The sequence below is a fragment of the Heptranchias perlo genome, chromosome 22 (genome assembly GCF_035084215.1).
Source record: "Heptranchias perlo isolate sHepPer1 chromosome 22, sHepPer1.hap1, whole genome shotgun sequence".
Lineage (NCBI taxonomy): Eukaryota > Metazoa > Chordata > Chondrichthyes > Hexanchiformes > Hexanchidae > Heptranchias > Heptranchias perlo.
Window position 1 is genome coordinate 3,521,318 of NC_090346.1, and position 25,922 is coordinate 3,547,239.

At 43.3% G+C, this 25,922-nt stretch overlaps 1 protein-coding gene across 2 annotated transcripts in view; it reads right to left on the reverse strand.

The window, feature by feature from the left end:
* si:dkey-26i13.8 (kinesin-like protein KIF19) overlaps positions 1-19,984 on the reverse strand; it is a 117,518-nt gene extending 97,534 nt beyond the window's left edge. For both annotated transcript variants that reach the window (XM_068002823.1, XM_068002824.1), the window contains exons 1-2: positions 19,471-19,984; positions 165-245 (exon numbers count right to left, since the gene is read on the reverse strand). In XM_068002823.1, coding sequence (XP_067858924.1) covers positions 165-245; positions 19,471-19,515 — 126 coding nt within the window. In that variant the 5' untranslated portion in view covers positions 19,516-19,984. The remainder of the gene's footprint in view (positions 1-164; positions 246-19,470) is intronic.
* Positions 19,985-25,922: the final 5,938 nt, after the last annotated feature.

A 25,922-nucleotide genomic window follows, 5' to 3' on the forward strand; every position in this document is an offset into this window, starting at 1 on the left:
GGAATGGGAGATTTCAACAGATTCAAATATGTTCGAATTTTATGAAGACTCACGTATAAAGTTTCCATTAGCAACATATTTATGTTACAAATTGACTTTAGCAAAGTTTGACTGTGTCAAACATGATGAAATCCTCTGCTATCAGTAACAGGAGAGCCACATACCTGATCATCCACTTTATGTGCTATGATGGTGGCTCCTTCATCAAGTTCCGACTCATTGATAGGGCGAATTCGAAGAGCCACCTGCAAATATACAAGTAAAAATAGATTGTACTATTCACATAGTCATATTGCACGGTTCGAACTCGATACAGCGGCTATATGTTATTAAGCTATAGAGGAAGTGGCATCTTACTGAATTACATTTTATATACATTAGTTTTTGTTCAAATGCACAATTCCAGCTTCACTGACAATAGGAAAAGGTCATCACACCTTTCACACATCAAACTTTGGTTTTAATACTGTGACGAACCCTACAATTACCTCAAAATAAAACTACTCAGGAAATTGCAGGACTTTCTAAAGGCACTGCTCTAAACACAGTAATTGTAGATCTTCCTGAAAGATCACTAAATCAAACCAAATATTAAATCAGAGAAAAATTAAGCAAGCACTAACAGATGACAAAACCTTCTGGTTTCTGGTCACATTCACTTGTCAGCATGCTGTTCCTTTTATAGCGAATAACTGAAATATAAATAAATCTACTTTCACAGGAATATGGGAAAAACAGTAATAACAGGGATTATTTATATATTTATATATATAAAAACAAGCCTGCATGTTGCTTCAATCCCTGTTTATTATCCCTCCCATCTATATACATATAGCACTCTCCTTTGCCTTTCCCTTTTTAAACCTAACATTGTAAAACATCCCTACTACACCAGTGTGATTTTTTTCTCTATTTTTTTCTATTTCGTATGATCTCTGAGTCAAATGGTCAGATTAATTGCAATTCCTGATAAATTAAGTCTCTTTTTCCTTGTAAGCCTAAAATCATTTAGTCTTGGTTGAGCACACAATGGCCCAAACTCCTCCATTTGGGATTAAACACCTGGCAGAGAGAAGAGATATATCAATTTTGACTGGATTCCTACCCAGTTCCCAGCGGTAAGTGTATTAAACATACTAACCAACAGCAATTATTATAAATTATTACACAGTTTATGGTAGTGAACCGTCACCAAATCATGAAGGGTTTTGACAGTGTAAATAAAGAGAACTGTTTCCAGTGGCAGAAGGGTCAGTAACCAGAGGACACAGATTTAAGGTGATCGGCAAAAGAACCAGAGGCAATGTGAGGAAACATTTTTTTACACAGCGAGTTGTTATGATCTGGAATTCACTGCCTGAAAGGGCGGTGGAAGCAGATTCAAGAGTAACTTTTAAAAGGGAATTGGATAAATACTTGAAGGGAAAAAATTTACAGGACGATGGGACTAATTGGATAGCTCTTTCAAAGAGCTGGCACAGGCACAATGGGCCAAACGGCCTCCTCCTGCGCTGTATCTACTATGATACTATGAACTGCTAAGTCACTGAGTCCAGGATGTGGGGTCTCTGAACATATTCCCACACAATGGGCCCGATATTAGCAAGGCGGCAGTTTCACAGCGGGGGGGGTCGACTGGGCGCGTGGGTAACGTGCCCGGTGAAATCAGTGTGCTCCGCACGGAATCGCAGGCTAATTGGAGCCACTTACCTGTGCTTCCGGGTTCCCCGCTGGTAAGCTGCGCAGCAAGAGGAGCCCTATTTAAAGGGGCGGTCCTCCACTGTCTGATGCTGCAGAAAATAGGCAAAATACAGCATGGAGCAGCCCAGGGGGAAGGCTGCTCCCAGGTTTAATGATGCCTCACTCCAGGTCTTACTGGATGGGGTGAGGAGGAGGGGGAGGACAGAGATCTTCCCCCCGGCGGGCGGGAGGAAGTGGCCTGCCTCTGCCACCAAGAAGGCCTGGCTCGAGGTGGCAGAGGAGGTCACCAGCACCACCAACATATCGCGCACCTGCATACAGTGCAGGAGGCGGTCCAATGACCAAAGTAGGTCAGCCAAAGTGAGTACACTTACTCATTCCCCTACACTCCGTCTGCCACATCACCGCCCCCACCCCACATCTCCTTCTGCACTGCCAACACTACTCTATCACATCACTCCTCACACCCACTGAACCCTCATCCTCATCTTACCTGCACTTACTCACCTCGCCAGTACTCATCCCACCACTACCACTCAACCCAATCCTCATACAATCTCACGGCTCTCTCACATACTCACCCTCTCATGCATCTCTTTCACGGTCAGCCTCACTCAACCTGCCACTACCTGTGTTGCAGCCACAGGGCAAGCATCATATATGTGCAGTAGGAAGCGGAAGGCAAACGTGTCGTGAGCATGAAGGGGATGCACAAGGGTGTTTGAGGGTTTGTCATGGTTTTTACTTATATTTAATTTCTGACCAACTCACATTACATATTATATTGTCACCACTACTGCATCGTCTTTGCGAATCTTGTCTGGTTTGTGCAATAATGCCCTTTCCTGAGGATCACTATGAAGACCCACACCTGATGCCACCCATTGTGTCACTGCAGAGTGGGTGTAGGTGTATTTTCAGGGCTCTTTTGTGCAGACGACTGAGAGACGTCGGCGATGTCCCCGGTGGCACCCTGGAAGGATGTGGAGGAGAAGTTGTTGAGGGCAGTGGTGACTTTGACAGCGACAGGTAAGAAGATGGTGCTCAGGCCAGCCGGGAGCAGCTCGGCATGAAGGAGGCTGCAGATGTCCATGACTACATGTCGAGTGACTCTGAGCCTCCGTGTGCACTGCTGCTCAGAGAGGTCCAGGAAGCTGAGCCTCAGTCTGTGGACCCTGTGGCGAGGGTAGTGCCTTCTGCAACGCATCTCTCTCTGCGGTTGCCCTCCCTCCTGCTGTGCAGGTGGATGTGTCACAGCACTCTGTTGTGGAGCTCCACGTGTCAGAGGTGGACGGTGTAGCCGGCGAGGCTGGTGATGCTGTTCGCCCTCTGAGGAGGTCATGACTGCAGCTACGGCGGCCCCCATCCGGAAGATGTACATCTGAGGGGGTCCGCAAGGTAGGTACATGTCTCTGGACCCCGGGGTAAGTGTGCAAGTTGGTGAATTTTATTGTTAGGAGGAGGGTGGTGGAGGCCAAACTTTGTCCAAGGTGACAGAGTGGCCTCCTGCAATGAGTGAGGGTCTCCCCACCCACCACCTGTCAAATGGACCTTTGCAGCTGCCACAGGCTGATGGCTGCAACACGTCCATTTGAACTAGGAGTGTTTCCCCCAGTACGGGAAACAGTCTCAGTTAATTTCAAAATCCCAGCCCTCCTAAAATATCATATGCGGGGGCTGCGAGTGCATGTCAGCGCGTCACTGGGGAACGTGGAAGTGGGCGGGTTGGAGCCGGGCTCCAGACCCACCCCGGGAATCCCCGATTTTCGCAGCCCCCCCGCCATGAACGCACCCACTCGGGGGTGCGAAAATCGAGCCCAATGAGTTTCTGATCTCACCTGTGCTGTTGTGGGGAGGCACAAAGCACAGGCAACCAGGGTAACGGGAAATTTGAAGGGAGAGTCATCCACTGGCAGATCATGGATGCCTTCTAGCAGCCAGTTTGAGGACAACATGGAGGACACTGCTGACCAATCTTCATGGTCACAGTGCATGATAAGGAGAAGCCAAGAGAAAGAGAGAAAAAATAGTTTAGAAAGAGGGAGAGTCACCCTCAAAAAAATAAATATAATATAGAATCTCAGTTGAAAAATAGTATCAAAATGCACTGAGGCATTATCCTTTCTAGAGTCTGAATAAGGAACTGCTACTGCACTTCTTTGTAATGGAATATCGTTTTTTTTAAGACATAATTGGATTGAGGCCCACAACAATGCTGTGTTGACCATTCCTGTTTTACACTTCAGCTGGTCATGGTTCAGTAACATAAACCAAACTTTTACAATCATGTGACTGAAAACTATAGGAAAGTTCATTTACTACTGTATTAATATTATAGCCCTTAGCACACATCTAGTTCAGATCTAGCAAACAAGTCACATTCAAACACAACAACTTGCATTTATATAGCGTAGTAAAAACGTCCCAAGGCACTTCACGGGAGCATAATCAGACAAAAATTGATACCGAGCCAAAGAGGGAAACATTAGGACAGGTAACCAAACACTTGGTCAAAGAGGTATGTTTTAAGCAGCATTTTAAAGAAGGAAAGATGGAGAGGTGAAGAGATTTGGGGAGGGAATTCCAGAATTTAGGGCCTCGATAGTTGAAGGCACAACCGCCAATGTTGGAGTAAAGGAAGTGGGAGATGGACAGGAGGCCAGAGTCGGAGGAACGCTAAATTCTCGGAGGGTTGTAAGGCTGGAGGAGATTGCAGAGATAGGGAGGGATGAGGCTATGGATGGATTTAAACACGAGGGTGAGAATTTTAAATTGGAGTCATTGGTGGACCGGGAGCCAATGTAGGTCAGCGAGCACCAGGGTGATGGGTGAATGGGTCGGTGCGAGTTAGGATATGGGTAGCAGAGTTTTGGATGAGTTTAAATTTATGGAGGGTGGAAGATGGGAGGCCAGCCAGGAGAGCATTGGAATAGTCGATTCTGGAGATAACAAAAACATGAATGAGGGTTCCAGCAACCGATGGGCTGAGGCCAGGGTGGAGATGGACGATATTACAGAGGTGGAAATTGGCAGTTTTGGTGATGGAAAGGATATGGAGTCAGAAACTCAGCGGAGTCAAATAGAATGACGAGCATTCAAAATGAGGACAAAATTAGTGGCACCGCACTCCATTTACATTGTGAAAAAAACTTAAACAGTTTTGAGTGCATCCTTTCCCTGTATTATAGATGTTTTACTGTATTGCTCCCATTAATCTCTCATATTCCAGCACACAATGGAAATGTTTGCTGTTTTGAACTGAGGCACCTTATCTGACATAAAGCATAATTAAGCTTTCCCTAAATGTACTGTCCACATATTCTATAGCTCATTTCTTGCACATTTGAAATTGTTTATTTGACTAATGAACTAATGAATATTATATGTTCAACAAAATCCTACCTTCACTTTTTCAGAAAGATTCATTCTGTATATTTGGGTTCCATATTTCTTGTATATTTAAAGAATTTTTTAAAAATATATTTTTTTAAAAATAGAATTGTAGAGCTTCAGTGCTCTGGTTCTAACACTGTGACATAATTTTGATTATGATGCTCTTTAATATGTTCAGTTTTTAGGGTATCTTATTGTTTTGAGTGTTGGTCCATGCAGCTCCTCAACCAAAAACATGTACAGAAAGCCTGCTACCAGGATACCAGCTATGGCACTCTTGAGCCATCTGTAACAACAAAGTGCTCCATGATGACCTGTCCTCCAACTTTACTCTTCCCCACAGCAGAAAAATTAAGATCAGGAACTGAGCAGGGAGGGAGGGAGAGAACCAAACATGCTACCCTCCCTGCTCATGGTACAATGCGTCAGTGTTCAAAGCACTGACCCAGTACTCTGACACTATCCCCATCAATTCTAAGCTTTAATCAGCTCAACGGGAAACATTTCCATCGCCACATGAACAGTCTGAAACTTCCAATTCAGCTCGACATTCGATTGCATCACAATTCTCTTGTTGCCAATCTACTGTGACATTTGTTCTTTTTACTTCATTTAATTTTAAACAGCTTCTTTCTGTCACGTTTACATGATACACGTATCCGTAGTAATACAACTTTCTATGATGCAACAACCTACATTGCAAAAATTGATTACACAAGTGGGGCCAACAAATAGTGTGAACGAAGAAAGACTTGCATTTATATAGCTCCCTTTCATGACCTCAGGATGTCGCAGAGCACCTCACAGCCAATGGAGTACTTTTTGAAGTGTAGTCACTGTTGTGATGTAGGAAAAGCAGCAGCCAATTTGCACACGAGGTCCCACAAACAGCAATGTGATAATGACCAGATAATCTCTTTTTAGTGATCTTAGTTAAGGAATAAATGTTGGCCAGGACACCAGGGAGACCGCCTCTGCTCTTCTTCAAAATAGTGCCACAGGATCTTTTACACCCACTTTGGTTTAAATCTCATCTTGAAAGACAGCACCTCTGACAGCGTACCGCTCCCACAGTACAGCCCAGATCATGTGCTCAAGTCTCTAGAGGGAATCTTGAACCCACAACCGTCTGACTCAGAGGCGAGAGTGCTCGCACTGAGCCACAGCTGGCACTGTCAGCACATCTCACAGGGCCATAACCAGTCTCAGCAATGCACCATAGTAATGATGTGTGTTGGGTCATGTTCATAAATACGATTAAAGTGCTCAGCAGCACCTCCATTACACAGTTCAGTTAATTCAGTAATGATAATTCAAATATCAATGTTTTAGATCATTGCAAATAATTCAGATTCTGCTTATGGAAATCTTTTCACATTTATTTTTAATAAAGGAACTGAGGCGAATCCAACTCCAAAAACACAAAGGAGCTTTTCTTTTTATCCCTTACCTAAAGGAGCGCTAACAAGTCCTTCAATCAATGCAAACATTTAGAATGAAAGATAATATTTCTCATTAGAAGTTTCATAAACCACTGGACTCCAACTTTGGTTATGAACCATTCAATTCTCAAATTACAATCTAAACTTGAGATTTCAATATTTAACTGCAGCCTGAAACTTAAAATCAAACCCAGTGTATTTGCTGAGAACACAATGACCCCTAACAGGAACACAGCCTAATAAATTATTTAGTAAACATCTTTAATGACGCTAGACAGCAATATTTGTTCCCTTAAAATAAACAGTGCTGGAATGTTCTGGTATCATTTGTTTAATGTGCAATGACAACCATCTCTTCATTTATTCAGCAGATGTAGGAAATTTCATCCTGAAAGCTAGTCTAATTCCAAAACCATGAGACTTTTCCTTTCTCGAGATAATCAAGACAATACACTGCCTGTTCCCATTTAAACATTATTGGAAAAATAGGGGATAATCAAACCTTCCAACCTGAAAACAATTTTATGAAGTTACGACCCAAGCAAATTGAGCAGACACAGCCAATATTGCTGGGGATTCAGGGGCTACTTTAGCCCCCAAAAGCTTTGGGTTTTCACAAACCTTTTATTTGTTCTGTTTGATATAAAATATACCAAAGAAATACATACAAGTTAAATGCAAAAACAGGCCATTCGGCCCAACCGGTCCATTTTGGCATTTATCCTCCATATGAGCAAGTAGTCCTATTCACATTTACTTGCCCTGTTCCCATATCTCTTTATCCCCTTTTTCTTCATCCACCTATCCGATCTAATCATGAATCTAGGAGGCTGCAGTGGCTCGGCTGGCAGCACTTTTGCCTGAGTCAGAAGATTGTGGGTTCGAGTCCCACTTCAGAGACTTGAACACAAAATCCAGACTGATACTCCAGTGCAGTACTGAGGGAGTGCTACACTGTCAGAGGTGCTGTCCTTTGGATGAGATGTTAAACTGAGGCCCTGTCTGCCCTCTCAGGTGGATGTAAAAGATCCCGTGGTACTATTTCAGAGAAGAACAGGACAGTTCTCTCCAGTGTCCTGGCCAATATTTTTTCCCTCAACCAACATCACTAAAATAGATAATCTGGTAATTATCACATTGCTGTTTGTGGGACCTTGCTGTGAGCAAATTGGCTGTCGTGATTCCTACATTACAACAGTGACTACACTGCAAAGGTACTTCATTGACTGTAAAGTGCTTTGGGACGTTGTGAAAGGCGCTATATCAATGCAGGTCTTTCTTTTTCTCTTTACATAGTTTCTACTTCAACCACTAACCCTGGAAATGAATTCCACAGCATCACAACGTATTGTGTAAAAAGTTTCTTTTGCTCTCTGTTCTAAATCTCTTGCATTTAATCTTGTATCTATGGCCTCTCATTCTAGACTTCAATGTCGGAACCAGTCCATTTCCTCATCGACCGTGTTGCATCCTTTAATAATTTTAAACACTTCTATCATATTGCTCCATATCTGCATTGTTCTAACAAAAAAGCTCCAATTTTTCAAGTCTTTCTTCAGAGTTATATTTCCGTATACCTGGCAGCAGCCTAGTGACTCTGCATTGTATCATCTCCAAAGCCTCAATATCCTTCCTATAGTGTGGAGCCCAATACTGCACACAATACTCTAACTGAGATCTTACTGAGGTTTCATATAGGCTCACCATTACCTCTTGGCTTTTATATTCTATATGTCGTGATAAAACCTAGAATTGCATTAACTTTTTTTTTTACGGCCGTATCAACCTGAGGTGCTATCTTTAGTGTCCTGTGAACCTGTACTCCCAAATCTGTGTGTTCTTCCACAGCACTGACCCTACTTCAATGTAGACCATAATTATCGCTGTTAATTTTTTTTGCCCAAATGTATTATCCCACACTTACTGATTGATGTTGAATTCCATCTGCAACATTTTGGCCATTCCCCCATCTTACCAATATACTGTTGCAGCTTCCTTCACTATTAAAGAATTAACTATACCTCCTATTTTAATATTATCTGCAAACTTCAACACCACTCCCTCTAGCCCTATATCCAAATCATTGCTATACACAGTGAACAGAAGTAGCCCCAGAACTGAATCCTGAGGGGCACCACTACCCACTTCCAACCATTCTGGACAAACTGCCTTTGACTCCTACACTCTGTTTTCTCCCTTCTAACTATTTTGTAAATTCAGTTTGCTATCCTCCATAAACATTCATTCTCTAATAATTCCCCATGTGGTACCTTGTTAAAGGCTTTTCTAAAGTCCATGTACACAACATCCGCAGCATTTTCCCTATTTACCATGTTTGTTACCTTCTCAAAGAATTCACTGAGGTTTGTCAACCACAATCGTCCCTTTTGAAATTGGTGCTTCTTTCTCCTTATCTGGATATGTGGCAATTTCATCCTTAAAGACTCTAAAATTTTCCCTACCACAGATGTTAAGATAACTGGCCTGTAATTACCTGGATTAGCTATATCTCTCTTTTTAAAAAATAGCTAATATATTGGCCACTCTCCAGTTCTCCAGCACACATCCATACTCAACGGAGCCCTGAAATATAATTTCTAAGGCCTCAGCAATTTCCTCCTTCATCTCCCTCAGGATTCTAGGATGTATCCCGTCAGGCTCCGGGTGTTTTGAATTCCTTAATCAGTTAACATCTATAACTTTCCTTTTAACCATAGAATCATAGAATCATAGAAGTTTACAACATGGAAACAGGCCCTTCGGCCCAACATGTCCATGTCGCCCAGTTTATACCATTAAGCTAGTCCCAGTTGCCTGCACTTGGCCCATATCCCTCTATACCCATCTTACCCATGTAACTGTCCAAATGCTTTTTAAAAGACAAAATTGTACCCGCCTCTACTACTGCCTCTGGCAGCTCGTTCCAGACACTCACCACCCTTTGAGTGAAAAAATTGCCCCTCTGGACCCCTTTGTATCTCTCCCCTCTCACCTTAAATCTATGCCCCCTCATCATAGACTCCCCCACATTTGGGATAAGATTTTGACGATCTACCTTATCTATGCCCTTCATTATTTTATAGACTTCTATAAGATCACCCCTAAACCTCCTACTCTCCAGGGAAAAAAGTCTCAGTCTATCCAACCTCACCCTACAAGTCAAACTATCAAATCCCGGTAGCATCCTAGTAAATCTTTTCTGCACTCTTTCTAGTTTAATAATATCCTTTCTATAATAGGGTGACCAGAACTGTACACAATATTCCAAGTGTGGCCTTACTAATGTCTTGTACAACTTCAACAAGACATCCCAACTCCTGTATTCAATGTTCTGACCAATGAAACCAAGCATGCTGAATGCCTTCTTCACCACCCTATCCACCTGTGACTCCACTTTCAAGGAGCTATGAATCTGTACTCCTAGATCTCTTTGTTCTATAACTCTCCCCAACGCCCTACCATTAACGGAGTAGGTCCTGGCCCGATTCGATCTACCAAAGTGCATCACCTCACATTTATCTAAATTAAACTCCATCTGCCATTCATCGGCCCACTGGCCCAATTTATCAAGATCCCGTTGCAATCCTAGATAACCTTCTTCACTGTCCACAATGCCACCAATCTTGGTGTCATCTGCAAACTTACTAACCATGCCTCCTAAATTCTCATCCAAGTCATTAATATAAATAACAAATAACAGCGGACCCAGCACTGATCCCTGAGGCACACTGCTGGTCACAGGCCTCCAATTTGAAAAACAACCCTCCACAACCACCCTCTGTCTCCTGTCGTCAATCCAATTTTGTATCCAATTGGCTACCTCACCTTGGATCCCGTGAGATCTAACCTTATGTAACAACCTACCATGCGGTACCTTGTCAAAGGCTTTGCTAAAGTCCATGTAGACCACGTCTACTGCACAGCCCTCATCTATCTTCTTGGTTACCCCTTCAAAAAACTCAATCAAATTTGTGAGACATGATTTTCCTCTCACAAAACCGTGCTGACTGTTCCTAATCAGTCCCTGCCTCTCCAAATACCCGTAGATCCTGTCTCTCAGAATACCCTCTAACAACTTACCCACTACAGATGTCAGGCTCACTGGTCTGTAGTTCCCAGGCTTTTTCCTGCCTCCCTTCTTAAACAAAGGCACAACATTTGCTACCCTCCAATCTTCAGGCACCTCACCTGTAGCTGTCGATGATTCAAATATCTCTGCCAGGGGACCTGCAATTTCCTCCCTAACCTCCCATAACGTCCTGGGATACATTTCATCTGGTCCCGGAGATTTATCTACCTTGATGCGCGTTAAGACTTCCAGCACTTCCCTCTCTGTAATATGTACACTTCTCAAGACATCACTATTTATTTCCCCAAGTTCCCTAACATCCATGCCTTTCTCAACCGTAAATACCGATGCAAAATATTCATTTAGGATCTCACGCACACAGATGACCTTGTTGATCCTTAAGAGGCCCTACTCTCTCCCTAGTTACTCTTTTGCCCTTTATGTATTTGTAGAAGCTCTTTGGATTCACCTTTGCCTTATCTGCCAAAGCAATCTCATGTCCCCTTTTTGCCCTCCTGATTTCTCTCTTAACTCTACTCCGGCAATCTATATACTCTTCAAGGGATCCACTTGATCCCAGCTGCCTATGCATGTCATATGCCTCCTTCTTCTTTCTGACTAGAGCCTCAATCTCCCGAGTCATCCAAGGTTCCCTACTTCTACCAGCCTTGCCCTTCACTTTATAAGGAATGTGCTTACCCTGAACCCTGGTTAACACACTTTTGAAGGCCTCCCACTTACCAGACATCCCTTTGCCTGCCAACAGACTCTCTCAATCAACTTCTGAAAGTTCCTGTCTAATACCATCAAAATTGGCCTTTCCCCAATTTAGAATTTTAACTTCTGGGCCAGACCTATCCTTCTCCATAGCTATCTTAAAACTAATGGCATTATGATTACTGGTCCCAAAGTGATCCCTCACTAACACTTCTGTCACCTGCCCTTCCTTATTTCCCAAGCGGAGGTCAAATTTTGCCCCCTCTCTAGTCGGGCCATCCACATACTGAATGAGAAATTCCTCCTGAATGCACTCAACAAATTTCTCTCCATCCAAGCCCCTAATGCTATGGCTGTCCCAGTCAATGTTGGGAAAGTTAAAGTCCCCTACTATTACCACCCTATTTTTCTTGCAGCTGTCTGTAATCTCCTTACATATTTGCTCCTCAATTTCCCGTTGACTATTTGGGGGTCTGTAGTACAATCCTATCAAAGTGATCTCTCCCTTCTTATTTTTCAGTTCTACCCATATAGACTCAGTGGGCGAACCCTCGGATATATCCCCTCTCACTACTGCCGTGATGTTCTCCCTAATCAAGAACGCAACTCCTCCTCCTCTCTTACCTCCTGCTCTATCTTTCCTATAGCATCTGTACCCTGGAACATTGAGCTGCCAGTCCTGCCCCTCCCTTAGCCATGTTTCAGTAATAGCTATAACATCCCAGTCCCATGTACCCGTCGATGCCCTGAGTTCATCTACCTTGCCCATCAGACTTCTTGCATTGAAATAAATGCAGTTTAATCTAGTCTTCCCTTGGTCTTTGCCCTGCTTTCTCAGACCATCTGTCCGGTCATGTTTTGTACACTCTCCCTTACTGCCTTTTGTTTCTGTCACCACTTTACTTCCCACTGACTTCCTGCATCGGTTCCCATCCCCCTGCCACTTTAGTTTAAACCCTCCCCAACAGCACTAGCAAACACTCCCCCTAGGACATTGGTTCCAGTCCTGCCCAGATGCAGACCGTCCAATTTGTACTGGTCCCACCTCCCCCAGAACCGGTTCCAATGTCCCAGGAATTTGAATCCCTCCCTCTTGCACCATCTCTCAAGCCACGTATTCATCCTAGCTATCCTGTCATTCCTACTCTGACTAACCCGTGGCACTGGTAGCAATCCTGAGATTACTACCTTTGAGGTCCTACTTTTTAGTTTAACTCCTAACTCCCTAAATTCAGCTTGTAGGACCTCATCCCGTTTTTTACCTATATCGTTGGTACCAATATGCACCACGACAACTGGCTGTTCACCCTCCCCCTCCAGAATGCCCTGCAGCCGCTCCGAGACATCCCTGACCCTTGCACCAGGGAGGCAATATACCATCCTGGAGTCTCGGTTGCGTCCGCAGAAACGCCTGTCTATTCCCCTTACAATCGAGTCCCCTATCACTATAGCTCGGCCACTCTTTTTCCTGCCCTCCTGTGCAGCAGAGCCAGCCACGGTGCCATGAACCTGGCCACTGCCACCTTCCCCTGGTGAGCCATCTCCCACAACAGTATCCAAAATGGTATACCACTTCAGGATTCACCTCCTCTCCGATATCCTTTTCTTTAGTAAAGACACATTAAATACCTAAGTCGTGACATAGGTACGGGTAAAATATGAAAGGATGTTCAGAAATGTGAGTGTTACTCATGTGTTGGAAGATCTGGATATTGCAGTGCTGATTTTCTAAGTATGTGCTGGCGACCATACAGGACAATCGCAGGCGTGCTGCCCATGAGTTTCCGCTATATACTGTGAGCAAGTACTCAGAAAATTGCCCCTTGCATTTCACATTTATATAGCATCTTTAGTGTAGAAAAACAACCAAGACAAATCACAGAGGTGTAATCAAAAAAACTGATGCCAAGCCAAAAAAGGCGATATGAGGATGGGTGACCAAAAGTTTGTCAAAGAGGTGGATTTTATGGAGGGTCTTAAAGGAGGAGAGAGGATACAGAGGTAGAGAAGTTTAGGGAGGGAATACCAGAGTCGGGGGCCGAGGTGGGGTGAACGGAGGAGGCATTCACAAGAGGCCAGAATGGAAAGTTCAGGTGGAAGTGTTGTTGGGCTGGAGAAGGTTACAGAGACGGGGAGTGGTGAGGCCATGAAAGGATTTAAACAGGAGGATGAAAATTTTACATTTGAGTTGTTGAGGAAACAGGAACGAATGTAGGTCAGCGAGCACAGGGTTAATGGGTGAGCAGGACTTGGTGCGAGATAGTATAGAATCATAGAATGGATACAGTACAGAAGAAGGCCATTTAACCCATCAAGCCCGTGCCGGCTCTCTGCAAGAGGAATCCAGCTGGTCCCACTCCCCCGCCCTATCCTCATAGCCCTGCAAATTTTGTTTCCCTTCAAGTACTTATCCAGTTCCCTTTTGAAAGCCATGTTTGAATCTGCCTCCACCACCCCCTCAGGCAGTGCATTCCAGATCATAACCACTCCACGCATAAAAAAGTTTTTCCTCATGTCGCCTTTGGTTCTTTTGCCAATCACCTTAAATCTGTGTCCTCTGGTTCTTGACCCTTCCGCCAATGGGAACAGTTTCTCTCTATCTACTCTGTCTAGACCCCTCATGATTTTGAATACCTCTATCAAATCTCCTCTCAACCTTCTCTGCTCTAAGGAGAACAACCCCAACTTCTCCAGTCTATCCACGTACCTGAAGTCCTTCATCCCTGGAATCATTCTAGTAAATCACTTCTGCACCCTCTCTAAGGCCTTCACATCTTTCCTAAAGTGTGGTTCCCAGAATTGGACACAATGCTCCAGTTGTGGCCAAACCAATGTTTTATAAAGGTTCATCATGACTTCCATGCGTTTGCACTCTATGCCTCTATTTATAAAGCCCAGGATCCCGTATGCTTTTTTAACCACTTTCCCAACCTGCTCTGCCACCTTCAACGATTTGTGCACATATACCCCAGATCTCTCTGTTCCCGCACCCCCTTTAGAATTGTGCCCTTTCGTTTATATTGCCTCTCCTCGTTCTTGCTACCAAAATGTGTCACTTTGCATTTCTCCGCATTAAATTTCATCTGCCACTTGTCCGCCCATTTCACCAGCCTGTCTACGTCCTCTTGAAGTCTATCACTATCCTCCTCACTGTTCACTAAACTTCCAAAGTTTTGTGTCATCTGCAAATTTTGAAATTGTACTCTGTACACCCAAGTCCAAGTCATTAATATATATCAAAAAAAACAATGGTCCTAGTACTGACCCCTGGGGAACACCACTGTATACCTCCCTCCAGTCCGAAAAACAACCGGTCACCACTACTCTCTGTTTCCTATTAGTTAGCCAATTTCGTATCCATGCTGCCACTGCCCCTTTTATTCCATGGGCTTCAACTTTGCTGACAAGCCTATTATGTGGCACTTTATCAAACGCTTTTTGGAAGTCCATATATACATCAACCGCATGGCCCTCATCAACCTTCTCTGTTACCTCTTCAAAAAACTCAATCGAGTTAGTTAAGCACGATTTGCCTTTAACAAATCCGTACTGGCTTTCCCTAGTTAATCCACACTTGTCCAAGTGACTGTTAATTTTGTCGTGGATTATTGTTTCTAAAAGTTTCCCCATCACCGAGGTTAAACTGATTGGCCTATAGTTGCTGGGTTTATCCTTACACCCTTTTTTGAACAAGGATGTAACATTTGCAATTTTCCAGTACTCTGGCACCACCCCTGTATCCAAGGGTGTTTGGAAGATTATGGCCAGTATCTCCGCAATTTCCACCCTTACTTCCCTCAGCAACCTAAGGTGCATCCCATCTGGACCGGGTGCCTTATCTACTTTAAGTACGGCCAACCTTTCTAGTACCTCCTCTATCAATTTTTAGCCCATTCAGTATCGCAACCACTGCTTCTTTTACTGTGACTTTGGCAGCATCTTCTTCCTTGGTAAAGACAGATGCAAAGTGCTCATTTAGTACCTCAGCCATTCCCTCTGCCTCCATGCGTAGGTCTCCTTTTTGGTCCCCGGGAAGAGGAGTACAAAGCAGTTGTCCAGGGGGAAATAACCACAGATAGTGTAGGTATAGTGGAAATCTCTTAGAATTATACAAATAAGATATTTTAATTTCACAACAATCTGAGTCATGTATTTGTTGCTGGTGCAGAATTAGTTAGGCTGTGTTGAGAGGAGAAACGCCAAATTTTGTGCCATGGAGTCAGTTTTTTGGGCAGTGAAGAGTGTACGGCTGTTTCCTGTTAGGGACTTGGTCATTATGTTAGTAGTGATTTATTCAACCATAGTTAACCAGTGGTCCTGGTTATCATACACATGAGACAGTAATGAACCTGCTATAACAGCCACCTCTGATGTTCTTTTGCCACTATTCCTGGTTCCTAGGCTTTGCACTTTCTGCAGGCAAACAGCTAAACTGCTCCCACTGTTTTTGCCAAAGCCACATTCAGCCATCTGCTGGGAGGTTCTGAGAACATCTTGGGGCAAAGCTCCCTTCAATTTTCAATACCCGCTGTGGAGATGCACATTGCCTCTGTTTAGCATCTCCCCAGAGCAGTGCAGCAGAGTTTGGCTCATCAATGGCCTGGAAAGTTGATCTGTGTCCCCTACAGTCTGGCATCGCTCCTTAGTGCACCAATCCACTGTGCCACTCAATGTCAAAGCATTGCTAGCTGACATAAAGAATGCATCAAACAAACAAAGCCGTGCGTGTATACAACAATCAAAGAGATACTGCAGAGTGAGTTCAAGACTAATCTAAATTCTGACTTCAGACCTCTTATTTAAAAGATAATATGTACACTTCAATTTGATTACAGCTTTGTAACTCAGTCAAATATCATTTTTTTTTAAAAACAGCATATAATAAATGTGAACTTTAAACCCAACAACAGTTCCCAGAACTTAATGCTGAAAAAACAAACCCTTTTTATTAAATACTATGCTTCAGTGAGGGAGAACAAGTCTTGGAATCGTTGTGGGTTTAGAATACTTCTCACACGCACTAAAAGTTATTTATGAAATTCATTGTTCAAAGTGGTGACTATTAGCCAAATATTCAAACTTGTGTTCGAGTCGGTGTTGTGCCCCTGAATCATTTAGTATTTTCAAGTTTGATTTACATTAGGCAGAGTTTTATAAAACATCACACAAAGGTACATTGTTGTATCCTTCAAAATGGAAAAGTGCTGTATTGTTGAATGTGAGATGATACACAACAGTTTTAAACACTCTAAAGTATGCCTCAGTCCCTACCAAATGTACAGACTGGGGTGCGACTGTGGGTTTTGCAGCTACAGTTTTACTACAGCAGATCTCTTGTGGCTGTTATACCAAGTTCATTACTGTCACAAACGTGTGATAAGCAGGGCCATTGGTTAACTGTGACTGAATATGACACCTCTAACATAATGATGAATCAGAGTATATAGTATTTTTATAACGATAGAGGTGTTATCAACAAAGTGGGGCAGAGAGTAAGTATAATCCTTACAGAAAATGTGTGCTATACATAAGGCTTTTAATCTATTATTACTATAGTTTGTCTTTCACTGCTGGCAATCCAGGGAAGTTGTTAAAACACGGCACAGACAGAGTTTCTTTTAAGAATCAGGCTTGATAGAAGCACGTTCCTTTTAAAAACTACTTCGTTCCATCTATGAATCTTTCCCCATTCATTTTCATGGTACTAAATTCCTCTTAAGACCAACAGTCCAACCTATATAAAATTTTTTTTTAGCATTATTGCCAAATTTAATCCTTTAGTTCTTCGAATGTTTGAGGATTGAGGGGGGCATCTGCAGAATTATCCCTTTGAAAAATGTTAGCAATGTTTAGAATTTATTAAAGGCATTAAGAGACTGAACAAATTGAACCAAAGTGGGACGGTCCTGAGAGAAACAGGACTGTTGCCAGATATACCGTGGCTGCAAAGCATCCAATGATATCAGAGGAAATGTAAGTTAAATGCTCTGAAGGGAAGTATTTCTGGGGAGATGAGCTAGCATGAGTCCTTTGGTCTTCCTAATCTGTAGCTATCTTCTGAGCAGTAAACCGTTTCTACATTTGTTTAAACAGCTGAGCTTGAAGTCTCTTCATCTAATTTAACACAATAATCATTTGGTGCCTCCTATGTTCTTGACAGAACTCCTGATAACCTAATATGGTAAGTACACATCGCATTTGTGAAAAGAAGAATGGAAAACCAAGTGCAAGCTATCCTATCAGGGACTCTGCCGTGCTTATTTAATGTAAACATTTACTTAATATCACTAACTTAACTCAAAATGAAATAAAAACTTAACACAAAAATACATTTAACAGGCTACGTCAAGCAGCAACAGAGTGAATGCTGATCAAAACCTGAAAATTGTTGTAACACTATTCAAGTAGCCTTATACTATTCCACTAAAGCTTTTCACAAACTAATCATCAACAGTATATGAACTATTCAGCAGTTAATTTGTGAAGTGGAGCATCAAAGGATCCCATTTTTGAAGACCCTGGTGCCACCTTGTTGAATAGGGGAAATGTCAGGACTGCTCACTGCAAAATTTACATTGATAACACTTGTAGCAGGTTTTCAACTGAAAAAGTACTTTTCTAGCTAAAGAAATTGGCATTTTGACAAATCACTGAAAATATGGCTTTATTTCCACTGATATTTCCCAAAACAATTATTATAAAATATCCACAGTCTGAGTTTTTAACTAAATCATCATTGGAACCTGGGAGGTGTCTTGGTAGAAGCTATGCCTGAGAAACTGAAGTCAGCACTTAATTACACTGAATCGTTCCACATGTTTCTTTTCTTAAAAGCAAATGGTTCAACAAAGTTTTCTGAAAGGTTTTCAATTACTAGTGAAAATACAAATACCTGATCATAAGAAAAATGATCAAAGCTCCCCAAAGGCTCAGTGACTTAATGCACTGCATGTTGCAGTGCCGATTGACACAAACTAGGAAGATCCCATGTTCTATTCCTGGTCTGTCCTACGTTAGATGATCTCAGCCAGGGCAGCTGCGGGCACCTTACAATTGATACCAGTGTTCCAGTGGCCTAGATTCTCACTCCTGATTGGTAATCTACCCTGGTGGCTGCTGTGAGCATCAGAAATATTTCAAGAACAATTACCGATATACAAGGTACAAGTCAGATTTCCCACAGCTTAATATTTGTTCCAGCAACTCTGGGAGCACACCACATAGTGAGCAAGGAACAGTGAAAGTCATTCAGGCTATCAAGACTGTTCCCTCCGTGAATGTACAATCCATTCTTTTGCATTTTTTTTCTTTAACAGTTGTCTCCCCTCCTAAAGAAACAGACTCCTTCAGGTGCACCAATCACTCACCGATACGTTGCCTAAGTAACCATTACTCATGTGAGAGCCTCAACAGTTTCAATAAGCTATTTGACAGGAGGGTGCATCACAGCCAAGTCTCAATCTGCTCTTTGCCTGATGTTCATACATGCACTTCCAGCAGAGGTTGTTGGATCGATGAGCAGGACCCTGGCTGATGTCCCCCTCCCTTAGCCTCACCCACTGACGCAGAGGCAAACTACAGCACCTCTACTCTGTCCCAGTTGAGCTCAGCTACCTCAATAGATGAGGGTTTGAACCTGTGACCTTACTTGGTCTGCATGGCTGGGCTACATCCAATCCACTTTATTATGGGTGCCAGCAAAACCAGTTAAATCTCATGAGAAATGGTCCTGCAAAGGAAAATCAAGTAAAAGTCTAGGGCACCTGCCTAACCTTACATCGTACATTATTTATCTTAGCCCAGCTGCCTTTGTTGTAGGTCATTTCCATGGTCCCAGCAGTTCAGGAATCATGTTTCACATAGCATTATTATCTCTAGGTGCATTTATCCTTCAAGTCCCTTCCTATCAAGAAGCAGATCAAGGCTCTGACTCTAATCTCAAGTTTTGCTTCAGGCTTGATTTTTCTGGCAGGAATATGTCTAAATGTTGGATCCAGGTTGCTCAATGAACTCTCACTCGGGCTTAGCTTCCAACTTTCAAGTATGGCAGTTCGTCCTGAATATGAAAAAAAAACTTAGTAACAAGTATGGGGTTCAACTCCCGAGGTGCGACTTTGAGACTATCCAGCCCCACAAGATATTGCTCACCGTGAGCTGGTGACAGGTCCTGGACTCTCCTCCCAGCTCCCTCATCACTGCGGAGATTTTCCCCACTATATCCAGCTGGTATCTTCCATTCTTTACGCCCACAGCTTTAATTCTCGGACTGCCTGCTTCTGGCTGTCCTGGGTCTTTTTTTAAAAACGTGAATGCGGAAACGTGTTTTTGCCCCAGTCACATATCATTTGTTTGCTGCTAGAGGCAGGATTCGTGTTACCAGAAATCCTTAAGCGACGCTGATACGACCCGATACATGACGGCGGCGGCAGCACAATAAACTCCTCAAACACCAGGGCAAAACCCTGCTTTAAAAAAAAGGATCAGCAGCATCAATCGATTTAAAGCGACATTAAAGCCCGGGCAATAATTACCGAAAGGCAGTAACAGCCGAGCTATGGCAATAGAAACCCAGGAAACAGATCTCCATCAATCAATGTTTAGAGTGGAGGAGGAGCTTAGATAGATCTCCTGAGACTGGAGAATGTTCAGAGCACTCAGCAAGGTGGAATAGAACAGGATAAAAAAACAAAGGGGCCATCAGAGATGGGATTTTAGGTAGCTTTTGAAGGGTGGGAGGGAACCAGGAAGGCAAAGTGGTTTTGGGAAAGAATTCCAGAGGACAGGAAGCAGTGAGTGAAGAAAGACCAAGATAAAATGTTTCCGCTTGTGGGGAATCCAAAACTAGGGGTCATTAATATGATAGTACAGCAATAAATCCAATAAGGAATTCAATAGAAACTTCTTCATCCAGAGAGTGTTTAGAATGTGGAACTCGCTCCCACATGGAGTAGTTGGGGTGAATAACATCGATGTATTTAAGGGGAAGCTGGGTGAGTACATGAGGGAGAAAGGAATAGAAGGATATCCTGATAGTGTTAGATGAAGTAGGGAGGGAGGAGGCTCATGTGGAGCATAAACACTTGGGCCAAATGGCCTGTTTCTGAGCTATAAATTCTATGTAAATGATCTCCAATAGTCTCGTGGCAGGAGCAGTAGTCCACTGTTATAGGAGTGGAGGATGTACAGGGAAATGTGGTTGGAGAAGATTACTTAGAGAGCCAGGCCCTGGAGGGATTTGAAATTCAAGACAAAGATTTTGGAGGTCAATTCACTTGGCAAAACTAATTGGTATGTGGCACTTTGGGCACGAGAGACAGTTCTGAATTGGCTGAGGTTTGTGCAAGGTGGAGGAAGGGCATTGGATAAGTTAATCCTTGAGGTGATGAAGGAGTGGATTAAGGTGTTGGCAGCCCGGGGGGGGGGGGGGCGGGAGGAAAGAGAGAGATAAGAACATAAACAGGCAATGTTCTGAAGTTGAAAAAAGTAGCACAGGCTAAGGGCCAGATGTGGATAAGTAGCTCACCTCGAGGTTGTGCACGTCTGGCTTTAGCCTGAGGGAGCAACTAGGAAGGTTGATGGAGTAAAGGCTTAGAAGCATGCAGGTGCTGACTATAATCTAAAATAATGACTGATTTTGCCAACATTGAGTTTAAGGAAGTTTTCATTCATCTAAGATTTGATGTTGGACAGGTTCTTAGAAAGTGTAGCAACAGTTTTGGAGTGAAAGGTGGAGATGAAAAGTTAGAATTGGGTATCATAGCAATAAAGTAAAAGTATAGGACTGGAAAAGACTGCAGCCCAAAGACTAATATCTCTCAATTGCCAAATAGTCATCCAAGTTCCCCTTTAATCTTTCCACAATTTACCTCCATTGCATCCTTGGGTAGTCCAATTCCATACATTCACCACTCCCTGCATAAAATCTAAACTCTCTGCTCAGTTTCAGCCTGTGTCCCCTGGTTCTACAGTTTGTGGAAATCTTGAAATATTATCAGGGTTCAATTTATTTAGTTCCTTAAAGATCTTAAATGCTTGCATAATATCTGCCCGGAGCTTTCTCTTCTTCAGAATAAACAACCCCAGGCTCTTCAACCTCTCCTCATAGCTCAGAAGCTTTAAGTTAGATATCAGTCTGGTTGCCCTTTTCTGAACTGCTACAAATGCCTGAAATTCTGTGCTGTAGTACAGCAACCAGAAATGCACACAGTACTGGACACCAGGTGTGGCCATGCCAGTGCTTTCTACAAATTCATTGTCATCCCCTGGGATCTGTGCTCTATCCCCCTGGCTGCACATCTCAAGAATACATTAACTTTCCATGCTGCTGCTGTACACGGTGCTTTAGGTTTCAGTTGGCTGTCCATCAATATTCCAGATCCCTCACTTTAATCAGCCCACTTCCCAACCTATCCAGATGCCTTTCTATTTGGTTTGCCTGTCCCTTATCATTTGAATGCCCTACCTCCAATTTGGTGTCACCTGTAAACTTAGTTTCCTGACCCCAGTTCCAAATCATTAATAGACCATGGAAACAGTAATGGCCACAGCACTGACTCATTGGCACATTGGTACAGTCCCATCAACAGCCACCCTTAGCTTTGTCTGGTTGAACTAATTGTCAGAAGTTTGTTTCCTATTCCCCAGTTCCAAAGACCTTGCTGAAATCTAAATATATCACATCCACAACATTTCTGTTGCCAAAAGATCTGTGATCTCCCCAAAGAACTCTACTTAAATTTGTTAACCAAGACTTCCCTCCCATAAATCTATGTTTACTCCCTCTTACCATACCAGTCTGGGTGTTTCATTATCTTCTCTGTAAAGATGCCTTATTATACTTTAAACCAAAACAGGTGTTAGGTTCACTGGTCTGTACTTTCCTGAGACATTGCTCCAACCCCTTTTAAAGATTGATGTTAGATTAGCTACTTTCTAATCCTCGGGCACTACTCCTGTTTCTAATGATTCCCCAAAGATAATGTGCTTGACTCTTAATTGCCCTGTGAAGTGGCACAGCAAACCATTCAGTTGTATCAAATCACCACAAAGAATAACGAGAATAAAACTGAACTGACCATTTGGCTGCAGCCTAGGCATCGAATCAGGACACAGCGAAGGCACACTCAGTCCAGTCAACTCCGCAAAGTAACAGCTCAGGACTTAAGCCAAAGGTGGGAGAGCTGTCCCACAGACTAGACAAGCAACTGCCTGACATCGTCATTCTTACAGAATCATACATATCGTCCAGGGAAATCAGTACTCCTCCATGTTGAACACCACTTGGAGGAAGCACTGAGGGTACCAAAGGTACAGAACATACACTTGGTGGGGGACTTCAAATTTAATTACCGAGTGGCTCGGTAGTATTACCACTGACCGACCTGGCTATGTCCTGAAGGTCATAGCTGCCAGAATCAGCTTGCAGGAGGTGGTGAGGGAACCAACACAAGGGAATAACTTACTTGACTTCATCCTCATCAATCTACCTGTGGCGATGCGACTGTCCATGACAGCATTGATAAGAGTGACCACCGCACAGTCCTTGTGGAGACCAAGTCCCATATTCACACTGTTGACGCTCTCCATTGTGTCATGTGGCACATTTACCTTGCCAGGTGCATTAAATTAAGAACAGATCCAGCACCTGAAAACTGGACATCCATGAGGTTTTGTGGGCCATCAGCAGCAGTAGAATTGTATATCACCACAACCTGTAACCCCATGGTCCAGCATATCCCTCACTCCTCCATCACCATCAAGCCAGATGACAAACCCTGGTTCGATGAGGAGTGTAGAAGAGCAGACTCGGAGCAGCACCAGGCGTACCTGAAACTGAGGTACCAACTTTATGAAACTACAATACAGGGCTACGTGTATGCTAAACAGCAAAAGCAGCATGTTATAGACAAAGTTAACCGATCCCACAACCAACCGATAATGTCAAAGCTCAACAGCCCTGTCACATCTAGTCATGAATGGTGGTGGTCAATTAATCAACTAACAGGAGGAAGAGGTTCCATGAACATCCCCATTCTCAGTAATGGTGGAGTCAGAAGACCAGGCTGAAGCATTTGTATCTGTCTTCAGCCAGCAGTGCCGGATGGATGATCCTTCTCTGCCTCTTCCTGAGGTCCCCACCATCACAGATGCCAATCATCAGCCAATTCAATTCACTCCACGTAACATCAAGAAATGGCTGAGTGCACTGGACATAGCAAAGACTATGGACAATGACAACATGCCAGCTGTAGTACTGAAGACCTGTCCTCCATAACTAGTCCCTAACCAAGCTACAACACTGACATCTACCCAACAATGTGAAAAATTCCTCAGGTATGTCCTGTCCACAAAGAGCAGGACAAATCCAACCCAGCAAATTACCGCCATATTAGCCTATTCCCAATTGTCAACAAAGTAATGGAAGGAGTCATCAATAGGGCTATCAACTGGCACTTACTCACCAATAACCTGTTCACCAATGTTCAGTTCAGGTTCCTTCAGGACCACTCAGCTCCAGACCTCATTACAGCCTTGATCCAAATATGGACACGAGCTGAATTCCAGAGGTGAGGTGAGAGTGACTGCCTTTGACATTAAGGCAGCCTTTGACCGAGTGTGGCACCAAGGAGCCCGAGTAATACCAAAGTCAATGGAGATCAGGGGGAAAACTCTCCAATGGCTGGAGTCATACCTGGCACAAAAGAACATGGTTGTGGTTGGTGGATGCTAATCATCTCAGCCCTATGACATTACTGCAGATGTTTCTCAGCGGAGCGTCCTAGGCCCAACTATCTTCAACCGCTTCATCAATGACCTTCGCTCCATCGTAAGGGGGGCTGTTTGCTGATGATTGCAGCACTCAGCTCCCTTCACAATTCCTCAGATAATGAAGCAGTCCACACCACATGCAGCAAGGCCTGGGCCGATAAATGGCAAGTAATATTCACGCTATGCAACGGTCAGGTAATGCTCATCTCCAAGAAGAAAGAGCCTAATCACCTCCCCTTGACATTCAATGGTATTACCATCGCCAATTCCCCCACCACCAACATCCTGGGGGTCATCATTGACCAGAACCTTAACTGGACCAGCCACATAAATACCGTGCCTTCTAGAGCAGGCCAGAGGCTGGCTATTCTGTGGCGAGTGGCTCACTTCCCAACTCTCCAAAGCTTCAGTACCACCTACAAGGCAAGTCAGGACTGTGATAGAATACTGTCCATTTGCCTAGATGGGTGCAGCTGCAACAGCCCTCAAGAAGTTTGACACAACCAGGACAAAGCAGTCTGCTTGATTGGCACCCCCTTCACCACCGGCGCACCATGGCTGCAGTGTGTAACTTCGGCAGCACCTCCCAAACTCTCAACCTCCACCACCTAGGACATGGTCAACAGGTGCATTGGAACACCACCCCCTCCAAACCACACACTATCCCGACATATATCGGCAGTCCTTCATTGCTGATGGGTCAAAATCCTGGAACTTTCTACCTATTGTGTTGTGCGAGCACCTACACCACATGGACTGCAGCAGTTCACGAAGGCAGCCCCACCACCTCTCAGGCAACTAGGGATGGGCAATAAATGCTACTGACACCCACACTCCGAGAATGAGTAATAAAAAATGACTAAGATATGACCAATTTCGCTAATCACTTATTTATTCAACTTAGTTAGCTTCCATTAACTTCCTCATCTTATCAGCGACCCTATGGTCTCTGTGAACACAGAATGCAGTTAGCATCATATTAACCCCCTCATTATTTGACATCATGTCACATTTCCTTTTTCACCTCCTTGCAGCAAATATATTTAGAGATGCTTGGTATTTCTTTTAATATTTCCTGCTATCCTGACCTATTCTGGCTTTCTGAACAAGTTTCTTAATCTCCTTCACTTAGTTTTTATATTTGTTTCAATCCATTATGCTTCCCTCAGATTTATACTAATCTATTTTGTCCACTATTAGCTGCATTGTTTACACTTTTGCATACATTGATCTTTTCGCTGTTACCCTTCTTCCCTAGCAGTATCTGTTCTGTTTGTATACTATTTCTAAATAGGATTTACTTTTCCCTAATAACCCTGCTAGTCCAGTTTTTTGAAGTTATCCTCTCAAAAATCTGCCTTTCTAAAGATGATGCGTGTATTGTACTCTTATCCATCACAAGCCTATCCTGAAACTCCACATGTGCTCAGTTGCTGAATCGGATATGCTTTGCCATCTCTTGGTTGTTACTTAATATCAGGTTCAATAGTACCCATGCTCACCTTGGTTCTTTGACCAATTGTTCCATGTAACAATCACATTTGCACTCCTGTTGCACCATTTATGGATTTCCTATGACCCTTCGTCAGAATGTCACAGCTAGTTTCGTTATCTTCATGTTTTTCATCCCTATCCAGTTTCTACGTTATCCACACCCAGACCAGATAGGCCAATTAAGTTTTTTTTCTACATAAATGATTGAAACCCCTCCCTATTACTTTTTTCTCTGTACAAAATAATCCCTATCCCTGTAGATTTTTCCAACCAACGTCATAGTTGAACAAGGTCTCTGTGCTACCGGTATTATAGCCTTCCCCTCCAGCAAGGACACC